Source organism: Mercenaria mercenaria, chromosome 2, assembly GCF_021730395.1.
Source record: "Mercenaria mercenaria strain notata chromosome 2, MADL_Memer_1, whole genome shotgun sequence".
Taxonomy (NCBI): Eukaryota; Metazoa; Mollusca; class Bivalvia; order Venerida; family Veneridae; genus Mercenaria; species Mercenaria mercenaria.
Window position 1 is genome coordinate 71507392 of NC_069362.1, and position 20074 is coordinate 71527465.

Below are 20074 nucleotides of genomic sequence, written 5' to 3' on the forward strand. Positions count from 1 at the left end.
TTCAGATCTGTACCTTCATTAGTTATGGATATACCCATTTTAATTTGAAACGAAGGGAGGTAATTTGACATAAAATCAGTCCATAGTTACCTACCCAGATTGTCTCAGTCCAACTAATGACAATAATGAAATTTCAAATGAATCCTATAAATACTTACTGAGATAAATCCCATTTTTATTAAAATCAGGGGAGGTAACCATGCATTGGTATATGCATGTAGAAGATACTGAGTACAAGCCTTTACAACAATATATTAGAAAAGTAAGTAAAAGTAGAAATTTCTTACCATGGAAGACATAAATGACGTTTCAAACCAATCTCATTAGAAGCTGCTAGGTATATTCATTTACATAAAAAATAAAGGGAGGTAATTTGTCATAAATTTGGTCAATATGTATCTTCACTGATTGTCCATGTCAATCTAAAGGCATAAATGAAATTTCAGATCAGTATCTTCATTAGTTACGGAGATATACCCATTTTAATTTGAAAGGGAGGTAATTTAACATAAAATCAGTCCATAGTTATCTACCCTGATTGTCTCAGTCCAACTAATGACAATAATAAAATTTCAAATGAATCCTATAAGTACTTACTGATATAAATCCATTTTGATTAAAATCAGGGGAGGTAATAAGATATAAAATAACTCCAAAACCTATGACTGAATCTGACAGATTCATCATGGAATCCAAGATTTATTGTTGTTCAAGAAATTTTGCAAGTGTGTATCAAATCAAACCATAAATGAAGTCTCTAATATGGCTGCAAAAGCCAAAATGGCAAATTTCAGCCCTTTAAGACGCCATAACTCTAAAACCCATGATGGGACCTGGCCAGTTTTCGAAAAGAACTGAGATAGTATGCCAATACAAGTTGTGTGCAAGCTTGATTAATGCTGATGGCAAAATGTGGTCTCTATCATGTTCACAAGCAAAAAATAACAAATTTTGACCCTTTAAGGGGCCGTAACTCTGAACCCATGATGGAATCTGGTCAGTTTTCGAAAGGAACCAAGATATTATGCCAATACAAGTTGTGTGCAAGTTTGATTAAAGCTGATTGCAAAATGTGGTCTCTATTGTGTCCACAAGCCAAAAATGGCAAATTTTGGCCCTTTAAGGGGCCTTAACTCTGGAACCCATGATGGGAGCTGGCCAGTTTTCAAAAGGAACCAAGATATTATGCCAATACAACTTGTGTGCGTTTGATTAAGGCTGACTGCAAAAATGTGGTCTCTGTCGTGTTCACAAGCAAAAAATAGTAAATTTTGGCCCTTTAAGGGGCCATAACTCTGGAACCCATAATGGGATCTGGCCAGTTTTCGAAAGGAACCGAGATATAATGTCAATACAAGTTGTTTGCAAGTTTGATTAAAATTGATTGCAAACTGTGGTCTCTATCGTGTTCACAAGAAATTGTGAACGGAAAATGGGCGATCACAGAAGCTCACCCTGTCACTATGTGACAGGTGAGCTAAAAATAATGTAAATTCAGAGCAAGATACTTTCAACTGTTTTATTAACTTGTTTATACCTTTACTCTCTTGCCTTCTTATTTTTGGCACTTTAAAACTTTTCCCATTTTTGTTTGACATTTTTCCAACTTCATTTCAACACACAACTGAAAAGATAAAAAAAAAATATTAAAAGATAACACATAAAACAAATCATTCAAAGGGCCAAGAAGGCAATTTTATCATTCAAATGAGTTCCACTGCTCTTTATGACAAGTTAAAGGTTCCATAAATTACCTGAAATTACCCTTGACCCCACCCCCCCCAGTGAGACCTTGATCTTTAATTTAGGTAATGAGGGCAGAACATCACCTTACTGAGGCAAACTCTTCTGTCAAATTTAACAAGAGGGCCATGATAGCACATGACATTGGCCAATTGACCTTGAATGCGTCATGCATACTGTATCATAAAAGGCAACAACACACAGCGCGAGATTCGATCTGGCAAAAATCCACTCAAGCCGAATACAGCATCCCAGATCGAGCTACTGTTATAATAACCCTATTGTATAACTTCTCATTTGATTCGATTAATACTAATTTCACAGTAGTAGTTTAGCTGTTTTATTCAACTTCCTGTATCTACTGAACTGATAATGGACTGAAAATCCTTTTTAATATCACATAGTACTGGTATCATTAGCAATCCGCTCCTTGCTTTAAATGCGGAATATGCATACGTTGCTGAATTTTAAATAACACTTTCCGAGTTAGAGCTCATTAAAATATTGAATTTATGAATATTAGGTTTGTCATAAAATTTCCTAGCGATATCCCTTGCTCTTTGTGAAGACATTTTTTGGCATACTAATACAAAATGGAACTCTTTTTCAACTGCATTATTACAAAGTTTACATATTCTTTGCTCTCTGGGTGTGCTATCATATCTACCTCTTTCTATTTCAAAATTATCTAAGATTTGGCTAGTGCATTTCTGAATATTCTAATCATTAAAACATTTAAATATTTTTCATGTTCAAAAGTATTCTTGAACTGCCCGTACGCAGATAATTTAGGGCTACCTTAAATTACTGAGTTCTATTCTTGCAAATATTGGTCCATCAGTTTTTGACAAAAGCTTTAATAAAAACATTTTCATTGTTCACCCATGGGCCATACTAAATATATTCAAACCCATTACTACACAGCATATTTCTTAAACCCATTCACCAATTTGTTTGACCGCTATTGTTTCAAAACAGAGCTCTTTCACTCTGCATTATTGCCATATATCATTATGTTAAGTTTCATTAAATTCTATTCAGAGCTTTTAAAGTTATTATTTGGACACAATAGTGGTCATCTAGTGACCACAGGCAGTCATTCTATAAAGTTTGTGGACTGTAGAATGTAAGTCTTCTTTATTTACCCTTACAGAAGCAAGCCTCTGTGGCGTACATGCTGCGTATTTGCTGTGTATATGCCGCGAACACAGTAGTACGCCAGAGGAGTGCATTTTACATACACCGCATGCCGTGTACATGCCGCGTACTATTTCGACGAGTACACAGCATTTACGCAGGACGTCACTAGTACACTTCAAGTACGCAGCACAGACTCTGAAAATTTAAGGAGTACACTGCATGTACGCAGGAGGGACTTGTACAAGAAAATAGTACACTGCATGTACACCGCAGATACTTTGAAATTTGTGCAGTATACTTCATATACGCGGGAAAGACTTGTACAATTTCTTTTGGCATTTATACTTAGTTTTTTTTTTTATAAGTTAAAGTCTGAAGTAAACTTCATATACGCGGGAGGGACTTGTTCGTTTTCTTTTGGTGTTTATACTTTGAATTTTTTTAGGTAAAAGTCTGAAGTACACTTCATGCAGGAAGGATTTGTACATTTTTTTTTTTTTTTTTGGAAGCAAGAACTTGATTTCCAAGTAACTTTAATCTTAATAGCATAGAATAGTTCAGATTACCGGTATTCTGAACAATGAAAATTTGCCAAACTATTTGCAATGCTCATTTGTGAAGCTTACATCTTAGTGATTTCTGAATTAATCCTGGAGCTTTCTAACTTGGATAATTGAAAAGCCTTATTTGAACTTTGTTGCATTACATTTTGTAATACATGAAATAATTACCAAGATAATGCCTCAACAGCGCCCGAAAGAGAAGAATTAATAGCTCTCACTGTTATTTGAATACTCTTAAGCAAAACACCATTCTATCATGTTTTATAAAGCCTTTAATGCTCATTATGTTAACTCATTAAGGCCTCACCGGATTAAAAAGTTGTTCATCGGATTTGCCACTCGTATATTTTCAGAACGTTTTTGGCTTATTGCGCTCGCCCTATTGGAAAAATCAATCCAAAATTTTTTGGTGCGCTGCTTTTTACGGACGTAAAAGTGTATAGATGCTTATATAATTCCAGTCTCAGATTGTTCTCAGATGGATTTTAACCAAAATAAATACATACTACGCACACATCGTCTATGATAAATCATAACACTTAATTTAGTTGCATTAAAGTTGTTTCCCCTTGATGCAGTTACGCCATTTTCTTCAAATGTTTACCAAATTACATGCTACAAAAATTGATTTATTTCATTGAAAAGTGGATGAAGAAAAGCATACTAATTTATTTGATAACATCAGTCTACATTATTTTGGTAAGGGTAAATACTTATTGATGCATGTCACTTATCTTTTTTCTGTTTTTTTTTCTGTCCAAATGATCAGCATTTGCATACGAAAGTTGGTGGGGTAAGGAATTTACATTATCACAGCAGTTTCACCACAAGAGTACACAGCATGTATGCAGCAGGAGTACACAGCATGTACGCCGCAGGACTCGGGCCAGGAGTGCATAACATGTACGCCGCAGGAGTACACAGCATATACACCGCAGGAGTACACAGCATGTACGCTGCAGGGGTAGTACACTGCAGGCTCATTTGCATGTGAAAAGTGTATGTGCCGCGTACATGCTGCGTACTATTTCCCGCATACTAAATTCCTCCAGCGTACATCCTGTGTACTATGTAGTCCACAGCATGTACGCAGCAAGTAGTACGCGGCAGAGCTCATTTGCATGTCAAAAGTGTACTACAAACGTACTATCGGTGTATATGCGGTGTATATCCTGCGTACTATTTAAAGCCCTTGATTTCAGTACACATCATGTATGCATCATATACACTGTATGTACACAGCAAAAGTACACAGCAGGCCTTTTTCTTCTGTAAGGGTATTGAGCTCAAACTTTTTCAGTATCAATGTTTTTGATACCTTGCCCTTTGACATACTGACCCCAAAAACAATAGCAGTCATATCTGAGCACAGGCAATCATCCCATGATGTCCAAAGATTTCTACAGTCACTGGGCAGAAACAGTTTTCAGTTCAAGGTCACTGTGCCCTTGGCCTTTGACCTACTAACCCTCAAAACAATAGGGGTTGTCTAATGACCATAGGCAAACATCCTTTGAAGTTTAACAACTGTAGGTCAAAGCATTTTTCAGTTACTGAGATGAAAACATTATATTTAGCCACAATAATAATATGACTCTGACCTACTAACACCAGAACCAGCAATGAGCAAAACAATATATCCCCACTTCTTTAAAGAGGGGCATAAAAAGCCCTGTTTACAGATTTGGTGGATCAAACAGTATTTATGTGTTACATGAAAGTCTAACCCAACTCAGTTTGTTTTTCTATTAAACAAAGAAGACTGAAAACTGTGCTATTATGCAACAATTCACTGTTAGTAAGTCACAATTATTGTATACCATAGTGTCAAACATCTTAGCAACACACTGGAAAAGAAGCCACACAAAACAAGCAAGTATCATTGGATGTCATCTAGGATATACATAATAATGCTTGATAACATTGCTCTTGAATGAAATCATCGTTTATCGTTTAGATGCTCTTTACATTGTATTATATCATCCAACTTGGCCCTCATGATATAATTCCTTCACATCTGAGCTTCAAAGAATGATTTTATTCAACGACAAAGCACTGTTTTGGTTATATTTCTTAATACGGTAAAGTTTAACTTTCTTGTTCCTTACTTATATGAGAAAAACACGATAAAAATGCTGTTAATGACCACTTAATGGCTTACATGAACTTATTTTTGTTAAGAAGTTTCATATGGAGTACAAGATCAAACACTGCCATGGTTGCTGTATTTGAATAAAAGAGCTGTCTGTTGACAGCGTGATTGACTTTACGAAGAATTGAGGCAAGAATGGGGTCAAAATATTGCCAGAGATTTTCAGATTTCTAATTTCTATATCAAACAAGAGCTGTCCGTAAGACAGTGTGCTCGACTTTTCTCAGTGCTTGACTCTGAATTAGAGCTTTGCCAGTAAAAAAATTCCAAGTTAAAAAGGGACATAACTCTGTCAAAATTCAAATCAGAGTTGTGGGAATTGTGTCTCCTGGTGTAGACTTTGATAGTAAATAACTATTTTGAGTTTCAAGTCAAAAGCTTTAATAGTAACAGAGATATTTGACTTTATCAAAAAATTTAACAAAAATTTCTACGTTAAAAAGGGCATAATTCTGTCAAAATTCAAACAGAGTTATGGGGATTGTTTCCCCTGGTGTAGACTTTGATGGTAAGTAAGTATTTTAAGTTTCAAGTCAAAAGCTTTGATAGTAACAGAGATATTTGACTTTATCAAAAAATTTAACAAAAATTTCTAAGTTAAAAAGGGGCATAATTCTGTCAAAATTCAAACAGAGTTATTGGGATTGTTTTTTCTAGTTAGACTTTGATGGTAAATAAGTGTTTTAAGTTTCAAGTCAATAACTATGATAGTAACTGAGATATTTGACTTTATCAAAAACTTTAACCAAAAATTCTAAGTTAAAAAGGGGCATAATTCTGTCAAAATTTAAATAAGAGTTATGTGGATTGTTTCACCTGGTGCAGACTTTGATAGTAAATAACTATTTTAAGTTTCAAGTCAATAGCTTTGATAGTAACAGAGATATTTGACTTTATCAAAAAATTTTCTACCATCTAAAAACTTCTACCAATGGCGACGCCGACGCCGACACTGGGGCGAATGCAAAAGAGCCATACCTGAGCCAAAATCCTTGTCCTAGTTATGAAGTCTTGCCTAAATGTGGAGACTCTGGTGGTAAACAGTCGGTCAAAGTCTCAAAGCTATATGTCAAACAGTTTCGATAAAGTACGGACTGGTACGAAAAACTTAAACCGATTTCCAAGTTCAAAAAGGGTAAAACTTCAGCCAAATAGCTTTGATTTGCAAGTTAGAAGGGGCCATAATTTAGACAAAATCTTTGATGGAATTATGTACTCTTGCCTAAAATGGAACATTGTGATGTAACACAAGTGGTGAAAGTTTCAGAGCTATATGTCAAAAGGTTTTGTCAAAATGTGGACTGGTATGAAAAACAAAAACATGGCGTGCCGCCAACGCCGTCAAAGACACCATGGTGAGTAGGTTAGCTCTCTTAATCCTTAGACTAGCTGAACTAAAAATGATATATAATGGCACTAACTGACTATGAATTGACTGAATCTACCAAAGATGCTGCTGATGGCACAATTATAAAAATCTTCATAGCAGGTAAGAAGACCTGAAATGGACAAAAATTAAGCTATTTGACCATTGACCTGAAAATGTGACCTTGACCTTGGACTAGTAAACTGGTTTCTGTGCTTTACATGTTGTCTTAGTGAAGGTTATAACTGATACAAGTTTTATGAAAATCTTCCAAGCATTTAAGAAGATATAGAGCAGACAAAAGGGATGGACAGCCATGCATGAATCAAATAAGCCACCCTATAATACTTTGTATCTAGAGGTATAATAATTTTAGAAGAAGGCTGTCTTTAGGATAAAAAGCTATAAGACTGCCAAACACTACCAAGAACTTGAAATTCAAACTATATTAGTAATATAGTTATCTCCCTTCATGCACATAAAAGTATTTCCCTTTGATTGTCTCCCTTCATACAAAAATATATCACAAATTTGTCCCCCCTTTTACAATTAAAACTAGGCATAGTACTAGAACTTATCTAACCTGTGATTTTAAAAGAAAAGCCACTGAAGGTGGCCCCCAAAATGTTCAGTTATTGCTCAGAAACAGTTTTCAATTTCAAGGTCACTGTGACCTTTTACCTTTGGTCTAATGATCCGCTCAACAACAGGCAATCACCTTATGAAGCATTCCCTAGCTACTGAAACAAATGGTCTACTGACCAACAGGCAAGCCGACCAACAACAAACAAAATAATATACCACCTCTTTATATGGGTCCATAAAAAGATATTACCTAATTGGGCATCTGGCCAGTTTGCATGGTGAAAAAAAGGGGAACAGAAAAATACTATGTGAAAGGGCCATAACTCCCTAAATATCATCTAACCTAAACCTATGTGAAAATACGAACATTCTGTAGACTGAAAACACACAACATTTAACCAAACATTAGGTCACTATCTGTATGAATGTTGAAAAAAGTGATAGAAAAATTTTCCAGATGGACAGACAGTGCAAAAACATGCAACAACCAAATTTTTTTCCAGATTAACTGAGAACAAAAGTGGTTAACTGTCATAAAATATGACAGTCACAGCAACTTACTAGCTGTCAATTTTTTCAGATTCCACTAATTAATGGTATTATTCCACAGCTATAGACTATACACCCAGTTATCGAACTTGGCTAAGATATGCCCATAAACATTCTAACCTTTGATAACATTGGATAATAACTGCTTAAGTTGTCAATTTTCACAGTTTTAATAATGGAAGGACAATAACTCAAGAGTGACTGGGAGTATCTGGCTGGTTATCAAACAAGATATTATGTCCATAAATATTGTGACCATGAAAGGTGAACATTGGATTATAATTAAAGTTAGAAAGTGGACACTGTCAATTTTCGCAATATTTAAAAATTTAAGCGCCAAAACTACAGTGCCTCTAGGACACTCAGGATGGTTACTAAACTTGGCCTCAATATCATGTCGATAAACACACTGACATATTTTGGTGAACAATGCATAAGAACTACTCGTATAAGAGAGCACAGTCTATTTTCACAATTTTAGTAATTCAAGGACCATAACTCTGGAGTCACTAGCACAATCCAGTAAGTTATCAAACATGACAGAGATTATATGCCTATAAACATTGCTGCTAAATTTGAAGAATATTGGATAAGCACCTCAGATTAGAGTGGACAACTTCAGTGGGGGTGATCATATAGTATGTCCCATTTCATGGGATTATAAAATGACCACAAAAAGGAAGGCCATACTGGTGCATCCATTAATTATACAACTTGATAGATTTGTTATATCTTCTTTGGCACAGCCTCATTTATAAAAGAAAATATAAACGGTTAAAAACCTGGGTAAGAACCGCTGATGTGCACATTATATCAGTAAGTTTCAATAAAACCTGTACCTTTTGTTTCCATTAATTTTTGTTTGAAAACATCATAAAATACTCTTAACAAATCTTTTTGATATAACAATATCAAGCTTGCCTTATATAATATAATAATACTAACATGGTATATTTAGCATGTAAATCAAAATAAGCTGACCTAAAAAACCTCTCTATGATTATACTGCTATCTAATACCTGCTGAATCATATAAACTAAAGTTTGTTAAGAATAAAGTATCAAATGTCCCTTTTAATAAAGTAAATTTTCATGATGAAGAGATGCCAATTTGCAAAAATATTTAATAATAACTAAATTTTATTTATTATATTATATTTGTATCATAAATAAATAAATCTAACAAAAAGTACTGGAAAATGACTACACTTTTTACAGCCACATGGTACAAGTACATTTGTAATTCACCCATCATCTGTTGTGTAAGTGAAAATCAGTCATAATTCAAATCTGCAATGGATTATTGACCATCAACAGACTCTATAATGGTTAATACCAGTTCAAATTCTGAAAGGCAAGTCTATGTATTTGTAAGTGTCAACTTTGAACAAAAAGAACTCTCCTTTAAAATGTAATGCCCCTGGGATTTAGCTTTGTATTATAATCAACTTCTATTACACCATGCAGAATTGACCCACAGGCATGTGCAGAAAAAAATGGAGATTTTTTTTATTGTGTGGCCAATCAATAATCATTGTATCGCTATCAATAACAGCAAAATTACCAGTAAATGGATTTTAAACACAGCTTTTAACTTTAAATGACAAATCTATTCAACATATTGCCCCCTACAGGGTTGAGGCTATCTATTTTATGTTCTTCAGTGAAAATACTGAAATTTATAAATGAAATAAAGTTGATATTTTCACTGTTTCAAACAGTAAAAATATTATTTTTACTTTTCACTGGTATGGAACTACACTTAAATGCGAAAGAATATGAATTATAAACAATAGAAAATTCCTTGCAAAATATACTGCAGTAAAGATATAGATGTACAGAAATACTAACAGGATCTTAAATATATACATTCTATCATAATAAAATGTAAAAGAAATCAGGAAACGTAATAGAACTATTTACAGATTTTCTACAAAGATATCCTGATGTCCCGACATTATGATGTCAAGATGTGATGCATGTGACGTTGCCTGGACAAACTGGTTTTAATTTTGTTAAGACCATTAAAAATACATAAAATAAATAGAAAATTTGTTCAGTGCAAGATCTAAATATATTTCACTCATGAACACCATATAATTTACATTTTAACTTGTGACTGCACCACTCATGAAAATATTGCATTAAAGTGTTCACTCGGTGAAATATATTTTGATCTTAAACTAAAACAAACAAATATCCTCTATTTCTCTTTTTTCAAAAGTTAAAAATACAAGATTTTCAAGCAGTTCGCCCGACTTGAATAATCATGATACATGTACCCTAATATACACTCCTTTCACATTCTATAAGAGCACACTGTTTAGTAGATTTATTATAAATCTTCAGAAATGGTCCATTCATACAAATAAATTTGACAGAAAGTATAAAACCATACAGTCTGCAAAAATGACAGCATTTGTTATAGCCAAGTGGTATGAGTAGTTGATTTTAAATAACTTGCCCATCATATGTTGAATTCAAAAAGAAACACTTTCAAATTTTGGCATATAGACATTTTCTGAAAAATATTCTTTAAGTAACAAATACTGAAAACATTTGTCAGGAAGGAGTATAAGTGCAGCTAAAAATTCAACCCAAGATTGCATCAACAGACCTTCACTAGTGAAATGGGCTGTTGGAACTCTTGTGTTGTATGTATCCCAAACATTATAAAGACGTTAGAACAGAATTATTGCTTCTGCATTTGACAAAATACAAAATAATTTTTGTAGTATTTTAATAGTAACAAATTACTCTATGGAGTTTGTAAGACTTGTGAATTTTAGTCATTCTTGTCAAAAATAAATATTAATTTATCAATTTATTAATATACAATTACATAGACCTGTTTCTGCTAAATGGTGGTTTTCTTTGGAAACATGTCATTAAAATAATAAAAAGATACGAAAAATATCCCACTTGCTCGATGAAAAATGTACTCGCCTCTCAAAAGCTTGGACAAATTGAGAAAAATTAAAAAATTTCCAAGGAACTATTAATTGATCTAGAGTGGCCTTATCTTCAAGAACTTTAAAAACACATAATTATGCCTCAATGGAAGTGCATCTGAGTTAACTGGTTTGTACCCTCAACTATACTCTGACATTGTCTAATGCCAAGGAGTTCCGCAGCTTAAGGAGCCTGAACTGTTTCAGCCTAAATGTTACTGTGACCTTGACCAGAGTTTGACCTTCTGACTCCCAACCCATTAGAAATCATAGGCAATAATTATTGCATGACATTGGATCACAGTGGACCCAATCATTCTCCTTATTATTAATCAAATAACATTTTCAGTCTGAAGATCACTGTTGAACTTTGGCGTAAGGAACCTTAAAAGGTCATTTTGTGACCGCCGGTGTAACATAAATACTGACCCCGTTGAAAATAGACCCCATGGGTCCTTTTTCAATGTTGAGAATTAACCCTGTCAACATTTCAAGATAAAATTTTGATCAAAAAGTCCTTTTCCAACTTTGAGAATTGACCTCCCCCCCGCCCTGCCAACATTTCAACATTAAATTTTGATCAATGGAGTCAATTTTCAACGGGGTAAATATTTAATGTTACAAGCAATTGTCTAATATTGTTTGACAACTGAATACTAAAGAGTTCTCCAGCTATCATTTGGAAACCAAGTTTAATTAAGTTTTTCAGTTAATTACATTACTCTACATGCTGTCTAATGTGTTGTTCACATCAGGTTTCCAAATGAAGCCGTTTGAAACATGGTACTTTCTGTACATTGCTAATTTCTTTTAGCATTTTGAAATCATTTAACATGTACTTTAACACTGAAAAATACCAATTTTCTCAAGCAAGTATCTTTTGAATGAAATTTTTTCTCCAACCAGACATTAATTTTGTGTATATATATATATAGATATATATCATAATATATAAATCAAATTTACCTCAGATCAAAAAACTTATTTCAAGTATTCATTACTATTCACTTTATACATAATCAATAAGATTACTTCTTACATAAGAAATTATATACAGGTTGTAATCAACTTTTGTAATCAAGTTTTTGCAGAATTCAGTAAGACAACTGCAGTATATACATAAAACATAAATAAAAGCAAACACTCTTTACATTAGAATCATGCAAGGTGGTACTTCATCTCCCCTAAGTAAATTTTCATTTTGGAATTTTATACTTCATAAAATACTGCCAGATGAGATTTTCTACAGATTGTTGTGTTTGGAAAAATACATTTTGGCTTTGTAAGATATACACTGGCCACGGTCCAGTTCTTCATAGCCGCATTTTAGTTCTAAGTAATAATATTATATAACTTGAAAGAATATGCATTAATGCTATAATAGCAGAAAACAAGAGCTGTCGAAGAACAGTGACACTTGACTATACAACAGCCTTGTCAATTGAATAAATATAAAAGTTGAACAAAATAATTTTGTATAAATGCAAAGTAGAGTTATGGAACCCAAGCACTGCATGTCAGATCATCACAGTGAATAAGTGTGCGAAGGGTCAATACATTCCCATTAGTGGGTACCGAGATTTCAGCTTAAATACAGCAAGAGCTTTCCGTAAGACAGCCAATGCTCGACTATTCGACTATTGTTGTCCCAGAAGCATGAACATTATCCTTAATGTTAGAATATCTAAAAAGTTTCATTCCAGTATCTGCATTAGTTTTGGAGAAAGTAACTTGCATGCAAAACTTTAATTAAGTGCCACGCCGACACCACAGTGTGAATAGATTAGCTCGACCTATTCTTTGAATAGTTGAGCTAAAAACTTAACCAAAAATTACCAAGTCTTAAAAGGGGCATAATTTTGTAAAAAAGCAAAACCGGTGCAATGTAAAGCATTTCATCAATGTAAATAAGTGTGTGAAGTTTCAATCCATTCCCACAAGAGGTTACTGAGATACCTGCTGACATAAATAAACTTAACCAATTACAACACAGTCCAATAATTCTATTCTTTGAATATTCAAGCTAAATAAAGCATTGCTTCGTGAATGTTGCCCATGAATTTCAGGATTTCTGGCAACCTTTATTAATCTCATATTTTATTAGCTTGATATGCAACATATTGTTCAGTGCATATGTTACTCTTAAGACAAATAATCAGTAATTTTAAATATATTCATTATTGGCAACATCAAAAATGGTGGTTCAGCAGTTTTGTTCAGTATTTTTCAAAGAAATAAAATTCCAAAAATTATCTGTTTATTAAGGGGAGGTTACAAAAACAGGCAACATAATCCTTTAAGTTCAAACATGGTAACACAACACAATTTCTTCTTCTCTGATCTGTGAATTCTTCAATAAATCAAAAATAACTTCTAAATTATTGGTAGAAGTTAGCATCTTTCACAATTCATTTGATTAAGTTGTAATTGGTCCGTCAGTTTCCAATTTCAAGTGTTGTACCACACTGATGTCTGTTTTACTTGATCTGTTAACGTCAAACTGTGTTGTTGTCTGTATAGCACTCTTTGCAGTCAAACTTGGAGCATCTCGACACAAAACAGGTTTGAAAATGGAACAAATAGTACAGTTATTTAAAAAAACCATTATAATTTATATTTATACATATTACTGCTTTAAAATGAAGATGATGCGCAGAAGAAAAGGTTCACATATTTGAAATGCCTGCAACTTTTTTAACTGGTTTACTTGTTCCATGTTATTTTATTTTCTGTAATAATCTAATATTAGTCTTTGAAATATAAAATAGCTGGTTATGTGTTTTATATGTTAAACAACATCTAATAAATCTGGTCAGAAGATGATTTAATTAAAGCCAAGCTGAGGTATCTTCCTAAACTAAGTCATACTATACTCACCAGCCATACTGGTCCTAATCAGTTAGCTTTTTCTGAGATTGCTAAACATATTAAAGATTTCATAGTTGTCAGCCATCTTCAGGTATTTGATATCCTAGGCTATACTGGTAGTAATAAACACAGGAGAAATAACTCTTGCAAACCTTTCACATTTGTCCACAAAATACTGAAATGTGCGCAATTGCTTTTCAAACCTAGCTTATAGTGTTGCACAGAGGGTATTTTATACAGTTTTTGATTTTTACGAAATAATGGGTGCAGTTTTGAATCTATACACAATTTTCCATGTATTGGACTGGGGCTACCATTTAATTTTTAATTTTTTACTGATCTTCCTGAAAACATTTAGGAAATCTTCTATAACAAAGAATGAATAAGTCTTATTAACCCTTTAATACCATGCTAGACACGATTGATTCTGCCTTTGCGACCAGTGTAGATCATGATCAGCCTGCACATCCGTGCTGTCTGATCATGATCTGCACTGTTCTCCATTCATTCAGTATATTTTGGTAAGCACACCTTCTAACAGATAATGGTACTGACCAAACTGAAAGATGGACAAGTTCATTATAGAAATTTAGCATGGTAAGGGTTAAAATAATAAAAATAATGTGGCAGCAAAAACGCAATTAGACCACTGTTTCCTGACCAGAAGATTTTTTAAACTTGCAGGAAATGCTGTATAAATATGGAAAAGTGACAAACCCCTCTGGCTGCTAGGTTTTTGACAAAGTGGAATAATTTGAAAGTATAGTCACCAAAGGAACATTTCCGTCAAATTATTTGAAGTAAATTTAGAGACTGTTCTTCCTGTACTTTGATTTTTGTAAAAATATAACAGGATTTATAAATATGTGCACCAGTAACATGTACAAATGTGAACAATGGACTTTATGTATAGAATCTTAGGAATTAATGAAGGACAGTTGAGCTTAGTCATTATACTGATTGACAATGAATGTCAATGACTTTTTGTGATGACTTTGTGTGATGCAGAGAGGTACTTTATAAAGCTATCGATTGAAATCCTCTTGAATCTTGTAAAATAATTACTGAAGTTTGGGCAAAGCTTGCTGTTTTTGCCATTTGCCTGCTGCTAAAAGGATAAATATAAAAGATTTGGTTTATGTTAAATTTACCACTGGTTCTGCCAGTTTATAAATAAGTTCATACAATAAAAATCACGTCAGAAAAATGTGGACAGTTTTGACTGAATAAAATTGTTGGAAAAATTTGATTATATTTATTCTTTATAAATATGAAAATTGCTGTTATCTATGTCAATAAACTGATATTCCCAAACTGCTCCAAACAGGTCATGGTCACAAGATTGTTCCAGTTTACATAACAGTCAGGTATTGAATAAGGGTGCACTTATAGACTGTGTTGTTATAGTGAAGGGGTCGAGTGTCTTGAGATTTAATATCAGAGGTCCTGGATTCAAGTGCCGGTCAGAGCTTAAAATTTACATAAGGTTATGCGACTGTTCCTGGAGCCGGTTGTTCGAAACTTTAACAGTTGATTAAGCTAACAGCCGATTAACTTTTAGATTAATATTTTTACACTTTAGAAAACTTAGCAAAACAAATGTATGACTTAAGGTTTATAAACACTAAAATGTCTTTACAGTAAAATTAAAACATCATACTAGTGTTTCCCACCAAGACTAGTATTTTGAATCAAAATTTAACAGGCTGTTAAAGTTTCAAACAACTGGGCCCAAATGTTCTATATTTTTAGCGAACAGTATCACGGATCATTGTTTAGCAGTCCAGATCACTGCTGAATGTAAAATGAAATATACCCAAACAGAAAATATCCAATATATTATGTCCCTTTGATGTTTCTGCTCTACCTGTCAAAGAAGAGTTAAATTTCCTTGATCATAACCCAGTATATGTAAATATAAAATGCTTATTAACTATACACTTTTAGTTACAATATTATAAATATATTTACTTTGAGAAATATATGGACATTTGCATACATTTCAAAGTTTTTAAACTTCATAACTATGTTTTGAAAAAAATCTATACTATTTCTACAAGTGGATTTCATCAAAATGTTTTATGCAAATCAGGCAGATCATTTTACCAAGTGTTTTTTTTTCAATGATTCAACCTAGTGACCTAGTTTTTCCCCTATATTATAAATATTAAACAGGCAAACATTCTTACCAAGTTTTATGAAGATAAATTACAAAATGTGCCTCTAGACTGTAACAAGGATTTTCTATAATTTAACCTAGTCACCTAGTTTGTGTTATCAGGCATCATACTTTACAACTTGAAACAGGCCTGGTGTAATAAAGGCAAACATTCTGACAACAAAGAATGATGCTCAAGTTGTAACTAGATGATGCTTTTGTAAGAAAGCACATGTCTTCCCAAATGCATAGTAGTAACAGCCAAGAAGTGAATGAGGACAGGAGCAAAAGTCCAAGAGACACCGATGGTTGGCTGCAACATTTACTTCATATGTCAAATCATCCCAAGAAGTTTCAACATTCTGGGCCTAAAGGTTCTCAAGTTATGGATTGGAAACAGTTTTCCATGTTCTGGCACCTGTGACATTGACCTTTGATCGAGTGACCCAAAAATAAATAGGGGTAACCTGCTCTGCATGTCCAATCATCCCATGAAGTTTCAACATTCTGGGGCAAGTGGTTCTCAAGTTATTGATCGTAAAGTGTTTTCTATGTTCAAGCCCCTGTGACCTTGGCCTTTGCTCAAGTGACCCCAAAATCAATAACGGTCATCCACTCTATAATCCTAGCACCCTATGAAGATTTAAGGTTCTGGGTCAAATGGTTCTCAAGTTATTGTTCAGGAACGGTTTTCCAATTTCTGGCCCCTGTGACCTTGATCTTTGATCAAATGACCCAAAACTCAATAGGGTTCATCCATTCTACATTTCCAATCATCCTATGAAGTTTCAACCTTCTGGGTCAAGTGGTTCTTAAGTTATTGATCGGAAACAGTTTTCAATGGTCAGGCCCGTGTCCTTGACCTTTGATCGAATAATCCCCAAAATAATAGGGGTCATCTACTTTGTAAGCCCTATCACCAAATCACCAAATGAAGTTTGAAGGTTCTAGGTCAAATGGTTCTCCAGTTATTGATCGAAAATTAAGTGTGATGGGCAGATGGCCTCTGTTATCTTGACCTTTGATGGAGTGACCCCCAAAAACAATAGGGGTCATCTACTCTATAAGTCCTATCATGCTATAAAGCCTGAAGGTTCTGGGTCAAATGGTTCTCAAGTTCTTTATCGAAAATTGATTTCCATTTTCTGGTCCCCATGGCCTTGACCTATAATAGAATGACCTCAAAATCAATTGGTGTCATCTATCCTGCATGTCTAATCATCCTATGACGTTTCAACTTTCTGGGTTAAGTAGTTCTCAATTAATTGATGGAAAATGGTTTCTATGTTCAGGCCACTGTAACCTTGACCTTTGATTAAGTGACCCCCCAAAACAATAGGGGTTGTCTACTCCATAAGCCCACCACCCTATGAAGTTAGAATGTTCCAGGTAAAATGGTTCTCCAGTTACTGATTGGGAATTTGTGGCTGTGGCAAAAACAATATGTCTCCCATGGGGGGGGGGGGGGGGGGGGCATTTCATCTATATTGACCTCATTTAAATCGTTTTAAGTTAACCTAGATTTCAATCAAAGAGAAATATTCTGACCATTCCACCTACAGTGACCTCATTTAAATCTTTTTTAAGTTGACCTAAATTTCAATCAAAGAGAAATATCCTGACAAAGTTTTATGAAGATCAAGTTGAAATTGTGGCCTCTGCAGAATTTTCAATGCTTTTCCATGTTTTGATGTAGATTTCACAGATGCAAACACTCTGACAAAGTTTGGCATCATACAGTGTTAACTGTTAACAAATTGAAAACTGGTTTACCCGAGGTCAAAAACTAGGTCACTAGGAACCTTGTTAACATACAGACAAACACTGACAAAGGTTTACAAAGATCAAGCAGATTGTTGCCTTTAAAGTGATAAAAAGATTTTCTTGACCCAGTGACCTAAATTTTGACCTCAAGTCTTCCCTTACACTTCATTTATGACAAATACTTACGATAATCAAATAGAAAATGACCTCTAAAGTGTTGACAATTTTTTCATCATTTGACCTAGTGACCTAGTTTATGACCACAGGTAATCCAGTATCTTACCTGACCTAAGTTTCATACAGGCAAATATTATGACAAAAAGTTTTCTGAAGATAAGATCTATAGAAATTTTCACTAAAACAATGTTTTCCTATCAACTGACATAGTGACCAGATGACCCAATAATGTACTAGAAAGGTTTTATTGAGGGTAACAATCTGACCAAGAATGTTAAGTCAAATGAGGATGCATGATGGATACAGAGTGATCACAAAAGCTCACATAGAGCACTTCGTGCTCAGGTAAGAATGTTTGGTTTAATTTTGGGTGCAACACCATTTTTCAACAGTATTTCAGTTATATAACAGCGGGCAGTTAACCTAACCAGTGTTCCTGGATTCTGTACCAGTACAAACCTGTTAATAACCCCCTCGGTAGCCTAGTGGTAGAGCATCTGCTTCGAGTGCGGGAGGGTGTGTGTTCGATCCCCGGCCGCGTCATACCAAAGACGTAAAAAATGGTACTAGTAGCTTCCTCACTTGGCGCTCAGCATTAAGAGGGTAGTGCTTGGACTGGTCAGCCCGGTGTCAGTATAATGTGACTGGGTGGGGTATCATGTCACATGTCTACGGCTTGATACTCCAGTGAGGCAGCACTATAAAGTTGGGCATTGTGCTCACTGCTACAAGTAGACACCGTCGTTTATATGACTGAAAAATTGTTGAAAAAAGACATTAAACCCAAACACACACACACAAGTAATTGCCAATTTCCCCATAAGAATCAGAGATTCAGAATGAATGATTTCAGATACAATATTGTCTTTTATCACATTGTCACGGAGAACATACACTGCACCCGATGATAGAACTCACGACCACCAGAGATCTGTAGATCTGTGCTCTCCCTTCTGAGCCAAACTGGCGGACAGGTAAGTTAAAAACAAAATGGAAGTTATTGTGTCAAAATCTAACACACAAGTTTAACATCCCATATTTAAGCACAACTGCTTTGTCATATACTATTCTTTTTGCAATTAAAACTAACCAAAAAGTGGCAGCTGAACAATGATAATATTGGACTTCTGTCATAATCAAGGATTTGACAATTTTTAAGCATAAATCAAAGAGCTATAAATAAATTGTCTTTTATACTTCTTTGCATAAATTAACCCTCTTTACTTTTGTTTTGCTCTTGCTTGATTTACCACAACACTGCCACTGGCACAATCATAGGTTAGTACATTTTCCAGCACTTGGACGTGGAGGATACCGGGGAAAAATCTGGGTGGAATCACTGAACTTCCAGATATACCTCCAGGACAGTTTCTTCCAATGAAATAAATCTACATCCAAGTGCGATTTTGAACCTACAGTGGCGAGATTCAGGTGTACGCGATTTGACGTATGCAACCTTAACCCCTCATCCCCTAACCCAGTTTATATAGTGGGGGAATAGGATATACTATCAGTTTGTTTAAAGTTAAACTGAAAGTTCACAGTAATATTTCTTCTCAAATTATAATGACTTTCAATTCCCTCACCAGTACAAGAGGAAGGAATATATGCATCATAATGTGACAAGACGGACCTATTTACAACTCTGGCAGCCCTTAATGCGTTTATATCAAAATGATTAAGTAACACATTTTCTACACAAGATGCCAATGTGAGAATTAAAGTTGTTTACTTCCCTTGAAAAGAAGACTCATCAAATATTTGTCATGTCAAATGTCTGGAATCGAGTTTGTGAACTGCGACTTGGACGTGAAGGTTTTTATAACCACTTACGTCAAGTCTACTTATCATCAAACTCTCTGTCATATGTCTGCATACTTACAAAATTGATTGCGTTTGGTGTTCGGTCGCAGTACGGTAAATAACATTTTTGACAACAAAATAGTATAACGCAACACAACACGGTATTGACGAAAACGAGGCTTCCGTTTTTGTAACTTGATTTATTATAAATTCAAAAATGGAGTCATCATTCGACATCAACACTTTTAAAATCATT

General features: G+C 34.3%; 1 protein-coding gene across 2 annotated transcripts in view; it reads right to left on the bottom strand.

Annotated features, from left to right (window-relative positions):
* LOC123564271 (uncharacterized) overlaps positions 1 to 20005 on the bottom strand; it is a 47659-nt gene extending 27654 nt beyond the window's left edge. Inside the window, exons 1-2 of one of the 2 annotated variants that reach the window (XM_045357689.2) lie at positions 19898 to 20005; positions 1538 to 1624 (exon numbers count right to left, since the gene is read on the bottom strand). In XM_045357689.2, coding sequence (XP_045213624.2) covers positions 1538 to 1598 — 61 coding nt within the window. In that variant the 5' untranslated portion in view covers positions 1599 to 1624; positions 19898 to 20005. The remainder of the gene's footprint in view (positions 1 to 1537; positions 1625 to 19897) is intronic. The other variant, XM_053536886.1, reaches the window with a different exon arrangement.
* Between the last annotated feature and the right edge of the window lie 69 nt (positions 20006 to 20074).